We start from the raw sequence: 11,120 nt of genomic DNA, 5'->3' as shown, positions 1-11,120 counted from the left end.
CTATGGTGATTAAGGATTAAGTGGCGCTGCTCTGATGCTGTCGATGCTGTCCTATTTCCGCGTGACATCTCAAATGTAAAACTCAGAACAAACCAAACAACATGGATCTGTTCAGTTATAAACTGGTTTTTCGTGCTGTAAAACTCAGAACAAACCAAACAACTGTTCAGTTATAAACTGGTTTTTCGTGAGTCTGTGCAGTCACTGGAATATTTACCATAATTACATAAAATTTACTTAACTGGATTAGACAAGTTTACCAAGCTTCACACACACTATAGTCTGGTTCACAGTAAACACAGAGCGAAAAACTGATTGGGTGAATGAGTTTGTAGTTTAAGAGCTCCACCTTGCCAATGCACTGATGTCAGCTGATACCAACCAGTGCGGAGCACCAGAAAGACTGTCCTGCTACTTTTTACTTTCTGTAAGCTTGGTGTGCAGCACAACTTTAACGAGCCTGAGTCCTCAGAATCCAGGGGAATTGTGGGTTCACTGTGTAGGTCAATGTTTGGTTTAAAAAAAAAAACATACGGTAGGTTGATTTCTGAGTAAGAAACTTGTTTCAAAAAGTAGCAGCATTTTGTGTCAAGCCCACAGTTTCCTTGTGCTCTTACACTGTGGTCATTTTGAGGATTTATTCCCACTTGTAGACTTTCAGCATCTTCTCCGTCAAGGCGCCCAAGAAGTGTTCCCCATTCAAAGAGAAAGGACTAATGTCCAAAACCGGGAGGTCGGCTGGGAGTTTCTGAAGCAGAGAGCCACTGCCAGCGTCCCACACCTGGGGAACAAAGATAAGAGTACACATGTAAGAATAATCTTCGAATCTAAATTTCTCAAATTTAAATTTGATATACATTAAGATGGGTCTTGGGAACTGTTGCCCTTGAAAATATTGCCAAACTATAAATACAATTTTCTAAATCCTTTAACACAATCTACCCAGACAGAAAAACAATTTTACACTTTTGATTCTTCAACCAGGCTTGGATTGGTGGATATCTCCAGCTATTGACACTGAAGACAGTGACTGATGAACAATATATAGAATGAATAATAAGATAATTTCAGACCAAGGTCATTGTAAGAATAAACTAAAAATTTTAGCTTTTATTTTTTTTTATAACAGCACAAAAACATTTCCAGGTCAAAATACTATAACTCCATGAACTAAAGGTAATGACTTACACTGGGGAAACCTTTAACTAAAACAAATAAAAATACATCAAAGCACCAACACTCAAAGGTCAAACAAATAATGACTGACCATGGTGGAATTGGAGGCCTCGTCTCCAGCACAGACCAGCGTCCCCACTCCATCTGGACTTCTGAAAACTGCATTCTTCGTGAGCAGTTTACAGGAGGAGCCAGCGTTGAACATCTGGACTGGAGAACAGGAGCAGATGGGAAGCTGACCCGACTCCTGCTCAGACGATCTCTTCAGAGCCATCAGGGCGCAGCGTAGGAACGGGTTGGAACGTCCTGCAGAAGATAAACAACAGCAAACAAAACGTTAAAGATAAAATTAATGCCACTAGCTCATTCAAAAACAAATGTAACCGCAAAAGTTATTTTGATGTGTATCTGTAGCTGTGATAGTTGATTATGTCCTTCACGTTTAAAAGTGGTTCACAACATGGCATCATTAACAGCGTCAGTCCATGCACATAAACTATGTGGCCAACTATGAACCTTTATGCCATATTTTAAAACTTTTCTTGGACCTGAATTAAATCGGATTAAAAATTGGTTTTAAGAACTCGACCTGTACCCGGTTCTTACCTGGCCTGTATGTGACCAGACAGTGGCGGCTCTCAGGCTCCACCTGAATGTCCGTACAGCCTGCTGATTCCAGCGGCAGGATGTTTGGTCTGTACGAGGTCTCATTGACGTGCTCCCAGAAACACCCGCCCTCAAGGGACCCAGCAATGAGCCCACCACAGGGAAAGGAGTTGGAAACTGCCCGAGGGATGTAACAAAGAGACGCCACTGGACATCTGAAACATCCAACCACAGTAACATACAGACTTCAGGAAATACAACAGGGAGTTCACGAGAACGTTATGTTTCACTGTCACAGGGTGGATGTGGGGGTGTGTGTGTGTTTGTACCTAGAGCGCAGCGGCTCCAGCTCCTGCACGTGTGTACTGGTGTCTCTGGTGTCGTACACCAGCACAGAGCCATTGCTCAAACCAGCATACACATAGTTACTGTGGTCCAAAGACCAGCAGCAACTCCACACCGGTTTACCTGTGTTGTAGGTCTGAACCACTGTGTTGGTCAGCAGACTGTAACACAAACATCACAATAGTATCACAGGTTGTGATCATCTGTGTGGCTGTACGTATGTGACGGTGTGGGACAGGTACCTGGTGAGTTTGATAGTGTTGTCCAGGGCTGCAGACAGCAGCAGGCTGTCGTTCTGTCTGTTGAAGGACAGGCCTCTGATCTGTTTACTGTGGATGGGAACGTACTGACTCGCCTTCATGTTTACAACACTCACCTTTTTCACCCCACAGCCTGAGCAGAAAGACAGAGAGATGTTTTTATTGAATAGCCTGGAGCTTAAATAAGCACCATGAGCCCAATGTTGTTTTACTATTAGTTAAATCTAGTTTATCAACTCTAAGTTAAAAAATGCTCAAAAAGTTTAGATTAAACATCTTGGAGAAACAACAAAACCATTCATTACAGACATTTGTATATAAATCTCTCATGTACAGAACAAAATGGCCTTTGTTCAAGGTCTGGGTTAACAAAAACCCAACACATTTTAGTATAAAGATGGCACTACAGCAAAACTCGATGATAAAATGATGATTCACTCAATAGAACTGTCATTCTCATTTACATTTGTGTTGTTTGACTCACCAGGAACCAGAGTGGAGTGAGGCGAAGGCTGCGAGGCCAGCAGGCAACTCAGAGGTTCACAGAAAGACAAAACCCTGCAGCCTCCAGCCTGGGACACTAACACCGCTTTAGAAAAGCTGTACTGAGCCACTTTGGAGCCATCGGCCTTCTGAGTGAGGGTGAGGCCTGATGCTGACCAGAGTGTGGAAGAGGAGGAGGATGACGAAGACAGAGAGGAGCTTCTACCAGCCTGGGCCATCAGAGATTTCAGTTCCTAGAAAAACAGAAAGAAGAAAATAGGAAAAAGAAGAGAACATTCGACAAGCAGTTTTTTTTAGCATAATTGCATTCACTATAATTATGAGAAAAAAATTATAAGTAAAAAAGTCACATTTTTTGATCAGCTTTGTAATAATTTTAACAATACTTTATGATTCGAGAAAAAAAATTCTATTCTGTCACACTAACCTGCAACTCCTTCTCCACCTGTCCATATTTGTTGCTGATGACCTGCAGTTTCAGTTTGTACTCAGCCGTCTCCATTTCAGCCCTCCGCCTCAGGGTCTGTTCGTTCTCCAGAGTCCTGCACGTGTGCAAACACACAAAACTCTCTTGATACAATCCAGTTGCACAGGCACAAAATGCTTTGATTGATGGTTTAATGTATCATTTTATCATCATAAAAAAGACAGTTAATATAAAACAAAAAAAAGTAGAAGAGAAAATGATAACTTGATTGGCATGAAAAAATTGCACATTGAAAATAATATTGCATTACATGACTGCAAAGAAGTATGGAATTGAAATGGAAATAAATCATGGTAAGAACAAAAATTTACAAAAACAAACATTTCACATAAGACTCAGATTTGTACTCTCCAAAGTCATCTGTGCTCAAGAGAGTGAAGTAGAAACTTTCAAACTTGAATCAACAAACTGGCACAAACTCACTTTTTTAAACTCTCTTGCTCGGTGTTGTCCAGCGCTCTCAGCTTGGGAGCGTACAGCATCACGATGTCTGTGCGCTTAGCTTTCTTGTTACACTGCAGATACGTGTGACGTAGTTAGAAGTAAACAAACGCATACATCATACTCATTTTGTCACACTTTTTTAGTCGAAGTCCAGTCGGGTCACTCACCTGTGGACATTTAGCCGCCTGTCCCTGGGCTTTTAACCAGCGCTGAATGCAGGTGAAGCCGAACAAGTGTCCACAGCGTAGAGCTGAAAGCCTGTGTTCTCCTGCAGTCGTCCAGGCCTCGAAGCAAATAGTACACGTGTCTCCTTCACCCTCCTCGTTCTGAGCCGGCTGGATGGAAGGTGGGGCTCCCACAGCCTACAGTATGAGAAGTTGAGAGTGGGGGCTTTCATGAACTTTAGTATTATGAAAAAGGATAAAGTAGCCTGCATTAAAAGACATCTTTAAATTGAGAAATAATAAATATTTCGTTTTGCATTTTTTTTGTTGCTTTTCTCTTGTTTGTCATTAGGGCCTAAGCTGAACTTTTACTACAGTAATGACCTCAGAGTTTGTAGCTCCACAGCACAAATGTATGTAAGCCTTAGAGCAAATACATTATATTTACATTCATACATTTAAAAACACTTCTATGCAAAGTAACTTACATGAGGTGCATTAAGTAGAGTATATATATAGTTCCACTGGGGATTGAACCCCGGACCTTCTGTACGTAAGGCAGAGGTGTAAGGCAGGTGCAGTATGATTATCGCTACTTTAAAAATAGACAACTGGAATGTTACCTGCATGTCCTGACTGAGACCTTCTGTCCTTTTGTTGTCAGCAGCTAGACTGGAACCTGGTAAAAGAACGGAGACCAGGCTGAAAATCAGTTCTAAAGTTCTGCATTGCACTGGTGTGATGATGTGAAAGTGACACTGTGGCCAGACTTACCGACTGATTCTGTATCCTGTGGTTGTGCATGCTGAGAGGGGTTGAGTTGTAGAGCAGGTTGAAGGGGGTCAGCTGGCAGCGCAGCAGAAACTGTGGTTCCTTCACCTCTTCCTTGAGCAGCTTGGTCCTCCTCATCTGACTCGCTGACCTCTGAGGTGCTGCCAGACTCCGGCTCAGCTACACTGGCAGCCGGGGCTCTTAGCAGAAAGTCCGGGAAGCCCCTGGATGGTGCTGAAGTCTGGCTGGGGTAATGCACTCTGAGGCCCTGCCTGAACCAGGACAGCCACAAATACACACAGGCAATCAGATGTACAAAAGGTAGAGGTGACAGTCTGAAAGACTATGCGAAAGATACAACACACAGAGATTCACAACCAATAAAGAATGGAACACCTGACATATTAATTGGGATCAAAGGCATTCTTTTTCCTTTTTTGGGTTTTTTATGGCAGTTGGCATCTCTTTCTTGCCTATTTCTACCACCAATATGCTACCTTATCTGGCTTTGTCAGTTTCAGGCAGTCTCTGTCCCATCTTTGAGAGAGTGACCTAAATCTCTAATGGTTGAATTAGAGATTTAGAGCTGAGTTAAAATTTTGGCACAGTAACATATTAAATCTTCCCTTTTCCAAATTCACCACCTGCCTGAGGGCAATGCCTGGTCCTTCATTTTAATATTGAATCTAATCTAAGACTTACAAACCACGCATTGTTTGTGAGAGTGTGTTTGTACCTGAGCCTTCTTCGGATAGGAGCCCCTCGAGTTGCAGTCCTGCCAACTGCCCGCTGACTAAATGCCCATGTTGCAGGAAGTCTTGGTGGAGCCTGAGCTGCCCCCGGTGCTTCATTGCTATCATCTTCATCGTCATCTACTTCAGTACTACTGCCAGAGTCAAGAATTACAAGAGGAGGATCGGTGTCGTCAGCCTGGCCTGTAACAGCAACTTGTGGATGTCCACTGGCGTCTCCTTGGATTACTTCGATGGGGTCTACCTCCATGGATTCCATCTGCACAGCAAGAATTCAGGGTAAAATAAGGTTAATTTTAAGTTTATTGTGAATACAGTAGTTGATTTAACATCGAAAATACAAGTAATAATAAATTATGCAGAACACAGAGTTTGTGAATACAGTAGTTGATTTAACATCACTTAAGATAAAGAAGAGCAGAGGTCAAGTCGGTGCACGTGCTGTTTTTATTTATTTTTTCTTTCAAAAATAGGATGTTACCACATTGCTGCTGGAAGTGTATAACTCCATAGAGCTGCGGAGCTTTCATTACTTTTTTACTTGTCCAGACACAACCTTTCAAAGACGTTACACTACAGACAACTCACGACTGACGTTCACTGCGTTCAGAGCACCACCTAGAGGTCTAAAAGAGACTCTTCCACAACATAAACAGTGGACTTTAAATAATATATGTCTTGCTCATTGTTGTGATTAAACATAGGCATCAGTCCCTGCAGGGAACGTCAAATGCTAAATTTCTCAACGGTTCATTTTTTGCGGTTACGATGAACGTCGCCTGCCCGCACAGGGTACAGCCCTCCACGGCTGCGCGCAGTACTACAGCTGGAGGTCTACAGGGCCTACTAGCAATAACATCAGTAAACCAAATCTTCGCAAAATTCTGACATGACTTGATTGTTGATTAAACTAACCGTAAATATCAAGTATATCTCTGAAAGTATTCGTTAATACTCCATTTTTGTACCACTAAACAATAGGTGGTTGAGCTTCTTTAGCTTTAGCATCTGAGAGGTTGTGTAAGCTGCACATCAATGTGCCAGCACAACTTTAGCAGTATATTAATGTTTTAGTAAAACCATGTCGTCATTAGTTGTTGGACTGCCACCTGAAATATCTTAAATGAAAACGCAAAATGTCAATCTTGTGTTTGAGCGAGTGGCGTAACAGGAACAAGCCGTGCGGCGGGTGTAGAGCGCAACTCAAACACTGACCTGAGTGAGGCTTTAACAACTGCTTGTCTCTCTCTGAAACTCCACGGCAGGTAACCACATGGCTCTTCGGCTGAAGACAAACCAGAATACGTTCATGTACAAACAACCTAGGACCCACTTCCACGCACAAGTGCCAGAAAGTCAGGGAAATGATCACAGGGCTCGAATCTCCCGGCGCCACTCCATTCTGCCCGCCTCATCCTGCTGTGACGCCCTCATTCCGAGATCGTTTATTGTGAAGATGAGCGACGTGCTACACTTTACAGCAGTTTCCAAATTCCCTCACCCCACATTTCCCACATCAGCGTGTGTGAACATGACCGTCTTCTGTTATCATGATTTTTTTTTTTATCATGGAGAGACAGTTAATAAAGAAGTAGTAACCATTAACACAATCGAAGGGACATTTATACAATATATACCTGGTTTGCATCGTGAATATTATGTGCAATACATCACACACTATAGTAGCTACATTGAAAAGAAAGCTTAGTGTTTTCGTTTCGTCGCTTAAATTATTATATATTATAGATAACAGACGCCCTCACGTGGCCACTGACGTTCACAGCATATGAAAAATGACAGAATTTCCGTGACGTGTTATTTTCAAATAGAATGACAGAATTCGCGTTAATTTCCGTGACGTGTTATTTTCAAATATAGAATTCGCGTTAATTTCCGTGATAAACGTGTTATTTTCAAATAGGGCATTGGAAAGGAGAGGGCTTCGTTAGGGCTTCGTTAGAATTTTTTTGTTTCAGACAGTCTGGGCTTCGTTAGAATTTTTTTGTTTCAGGTTGATGATATATTTACCTTTAGAGCATAAAAAATTAAATGGTTAGGTGACATACTAACATGCAATTATGCTATCTTGCCACAAGATGGTGGAAAGGCAGCAGCGTTAATACAGCGTCAATGAAAAAGCTTAAAACATTTAATCTGTGACTTGTTACGAGTTTTTAAATGTTTTATGAAGAAGGATGGAATGAAAGAATGAATAATACTAAGAATCAGAGCATTACAGACATATCCAGTTTTTTCCTGAATCACCTGTGATATTTTTATATGACTGATACAAACCACAGCATGGATCTCGATCAACTTTTAATGAACATGCAGTATACGTCATTTGTCAAAAGTCACACACTTTCAGACTGTTAGTCTGGAAACAGACTGACATCTGCAGTGTGGAGTGTTATTATTGTTGCTCCTCCAACTGTGTAACCACACTCCTCAGTTTGTCCAGCAGTACTGTGGATAATAGAAATGATTTATTTGTTACCACCAAACCACGCACCAATAGTGTAGATAAATACAACAGTCTCAGATTTACCTCCTGCAGACGGTCTTTGGAAGTTGTCATAGGCCCGGCAGGCGTTGATCAGATCTCCCAGTGACTCAGGACAGTCCTCAGGAAGCATTTCCTTAAATTTCTCTTTGCACACTTTCTGATATATTTCCCTATTGGAAAATCCTGGAAAAAACAAAGATAAATTAGACAACTCAGTGAATGAGGTCTTGTTTTTTAGCGTTAACGATGAACAGTCGTCTGAGCAGACTGGCCCCAGGTCATGGCAGATATGTCATGTAACAATGAGTGATGGCACTCGAGTGTGCAGCTGGTTGACCTGAGGGTCAGGGTTAAATGCTGGTAGTGCTTGATGTTTCTAACAATTTGATTTTCCAGTCAAATATAACATATGACCACATCTGGTCACATGACACGTCAGCCTTGACAACCAGCCCGTCTGCTACTGAAGATCGTTTAAGACAATTCTAAACTATAACTGAAATATATGGGTTTGACAGAGATAATTGAGACACAGAATACTGCCTCCATAAAAACACACCTTCAAAAGGTTTCTTGCGTGTTGAAATTTCCCACAGGACGATACCAAAACTGAAAGAGAACATTTTGAATAAATTACGTCAATGTTTTAAAAAAAATCCCCTCCCACCCAAAAAAAACAAAAACAAAACAGGTAGTGCAGTTTGTATGAATCAACAATTGCCTTTTTAACTGACCTGTACATCTCACATTCCTTGCTGTAGACATGGTTGATGTCATTGAGCATCTGAGGAGATGAGTAACCCAAGGACCTGATCTCTCTGTCTTTCTCCTTAGTTGCGTTCAGTGACGTTTCAGTTTTAGTCAATTCGAACCCTCCGAGCTGAAAAAGAGTCACAGCATATAATGTGATATGGCTTTACTCCTTCACTGCTTCACACAATGAATCTCCTACCTAACCATAATCACTTCCTTCAGTCAATCAAACATTCACATTTGTATTCCATGGTTAAAAATGTGAGAAAAAAGAGAAGTGCCTGCAAAACCACACTCCATACAGAAACACAGGCATAAGACAAACCACTCTTAGCATTTACTACCTTAACTCTGTAACCTTCGGCGACCAAGAACTTAGAGCTGGTGATGCATCCATGAACTTTACTCTTCACCTCAGTCTGGTGAAGTCTATAAGGGAGGAAAAAAATATTATTTATAATGAAACACACTTGTTAAAATCCTTGGAACAAAAAAAACAAACCCCCAAAATAAAGCCTTCTCCATTCTTTTCTTGTAAACACATTAGTGGCACACACTAACAGTAATCTGTTACAGGGAGTTACCATATTTTATGGACTATAAATCATATTTTTTTCATCCTTTGGCTGGGGGCGCAACTTATATATTAAAATATATAATTTCACATTTGTTATTTTCTCACTGACAGCCGCTAGAAGGAACTCTAGACTTGTGTACCAGTATCTACTACTCCTGTACTACTGAAAATTTACTGACATTGGTGCGACTTATAATCAACTAATAGTCCGGAAAATCCAGACATAACTTTAGATGTAGTCAAAAAAAATGCAAGTTAGCCAAACAGTAGCTAGCTAAGCCTTTGCTTACATACAGACAATGGCAGTTGAACAGCTAGGCAGTAGGAACCGGAAATGATCCCAAAAGAGAGGAAAGTGATTTTAACTATTGTAACAAAACAGTAAACTAGTAACTAGTAAACTAGAAGTACTTGAAAGTACTTGGTTGATTCTCCAACAACAACAAGTATGACAACACACTACCTGTAGAGTCCTTGTGCTGCATCCAGACACATGCGTGCTTTTCTAGTCCAGGAGAGTTTAGCGTCCGAGTCCAGAACCTCTCGGAGGTTTCCCTTCTCACAATACTCCATGATGATGAGGAACTGGGGATTGGGTCCTGCATTAATCCAGAGGAATTAGTCACACCATCATATAATGACCTACAGAGTTTCCAGATCTTCTGTGATTTACATCCTGACCCACCGTCCTCGTTCTGGACACAGATGCCAAACATTCGGAGGATGTTGGGTGACTCGAAACGTCTCATGGTTTCAACCTCCTTATCGAAAATATACCGGATCTCCCTACATTATTGAAATAAAATACAATACCAGAGTGCTTTTTTAAAAATCAAAACACCATCCTGAAATAAATTAAGGACCAACAAAATTCAGCTGTTTAATTGTTGCTACTGTAACAGTAACAACAATGTCTTTTTATTATTAGCCGGGGCCTGAGAGGCACGGACCTTGGGCTTGTGCTTAGAGGGTCTATATATCTTTTGATGGCCACCGTGAAGCCACGGTACTCTCCTCTGTAGACCTCCGAGGTGGACGTTTTCATGAAGGCTCTCTTGGGATGTTCGTACTTCAGTTCGTCAGGTTTGATCATTCGGATGTCTTCATCAATGACGCGGGGCTTGTTCACTGTTCAAAAAAAAGAAGGAAGTTAGAGAAGTTGACAATTAAGAAGAAAAAGAAATGTGGTCCGATAATTTCAGCCAACCATTATTATCGGCCGATATTAGCTCAATTATGTGATATCGATAAGAATTGTCATCAGTTTTTTCCTCCGATAATGAAAACCCGATAACGCAATGCCTGGGTTTGGCCAAATGACGTGTGACCTAAAAATAGTTTTGAAGTGACAGTGAAACTATTATTAGTATTGTGCAAAGTTTGTCATTGTGACACAGCACACAATGAAATGTGTACTCTCCCTTTAACCCAAACGGCTACATACATCAGTATCGGTTGATATCGGAATCAGAAATTAGGTGTTTTGACAACATCGGCAAATCGGATATCGGCATCAACATCATACATCCCTACTTATGTATGAATGTGATGCATATTGTAGAAACACATTTCTGTCGAATCCTCCAGTTGACTGGGAATTGATTTCTAGAGCGTGTGAAAAAAGCAATATTCTACTTTTACTTCCTTAAACTGAAACTGGGCTTTTTTGCTTGTGTGTGCGTGTGTGTGTGTGTGGCTGTAGGTGCACTCACAAATCTCCACAAGCTTTTCCACATTATATTTGACACTCTCAAATTCTTTCTGCATGGCTTCCT

General features: G+C 41.2%; 2 protein-coding genes and 1 long non-coding RNA gene across 4 annotated transcripts in view; 1 reads left to right on the top strand and 2 right to left on the bottom strand.

Annotated features, from left to right (window-relative positions):
• Positions 1–191: 191 nt before the first annotated feature.
• Positions 192–6,863, bottom strand: rfwd3 (ring finger and WD repeat domain 3). 2 transcript variants are annotated; one of them, XM_025056097.1, is made up of 14 exons: positions 6,725–6,863; positions 5,494–5,768; positions 4,761–5,029; positions 4,610–4,665; positions 3,990–4,184; positions 3,802–3,893; positions 3,319–3,433; positions 2,872–3,124; positions 2,370–2,520; positions 2,112–2,288; positions 1,783–1,997; positions 1,268–1,482; positions 618–781; positions 192–495 (listed from the first exon to the last, which is right to left on the bottom strand). In XM_025056097.1, the coding sequence occupies exons 2-13, from the start codon at positions 5,766–5,768 to the stop codon at positions 638–640; spliced, it is 2,157 nt and encodes a 718-aa protein (XP_024911865.1). In that variant the 5' UTR covers positions 6,725–6,863; the 3' UTR covers positions 192–495; positions 618–637. The 2 variants fall into 2 exon arrangements, with proteins under 2 accessions (XP_024911865.1, XP_008309813.1); XM_008311591.3 differs by having other exon boundaries at positions 192–781.
• LOC107988714 (uncharacterized) lies at positions 5,705–7,064 on the top strand. Its single transcript, XR_001760214.1, has 2 exons — positions 5,705–5,788; positions 6,775–7,064. It is a non-coding gene; the product is annotated as an uncharacterized LOC107988714 (long non-coding RNA).
• Positions 7,065–7,657: 593 nt separating this feature from the next.
• Positions 7,658–11,120, bottom strand: part of LOC103379890 (mixed lineage kinase domain like pseudokinase) — a 5,624-nt gene continuing 2,161 nt past the window's right edge. Inside the window, exons 3-11 of the mRNA XM_008311594.3 lie at positions 11,058–11,118; positions 10,296–10,473; positions 10,031–10,131; positions 9,809–9,944; positions 9,113–9,197; positions 8,750–8,895; positions 8,575–8,624; positions 8,058–8,198; positions 7,658–7,975 (exon numbers count right to left, since the gene is read on the bottom strand). Of these exons, the coding sequence (XP_008309816.1) occupies positions 7,923–7,975; positions 8,058–8,198; positions 8,575–8,624; positions 8,750–8,895; positions 9,113–9,197; positions 9,809–9,944; positions 10,031–10,131; positions 10,296–10,473; positions 11,058–11,118 (951 nt within the window). The 3' untranslated portion in view covers positions 7,658–7,922. The remainder of the gene's footprint in view (positions 7,976–8,057; positions 8,199–8,574; positions 8,625–8,749; positions 8,896–9,112; positions 9,198–9,808; positions 9,945–10,030; positions 10,132–10,295; positions 10,474–11,057; positions 11,119–11,120) is intronic.

The sequence above is a fragment of the Cynoglossus semilaevis genome, chromosome 6 (genome assembly GCF_000523025.1).
Source record: "Cynoglossus semilaevis isolate Cse_v1.0 chromosome 6, Cse_v1.0, whole genome shotgun sequence".
NCBI lineage: Eukaryota > Metazoa > Chordata > Actinopteri > Pleuronectiformes > Cynoglossidae > Cynoglossus > Cynoglossus semilaevis.
This window is presented reverse-complemented; position numbering and strand designations above follow the sequence as displayed.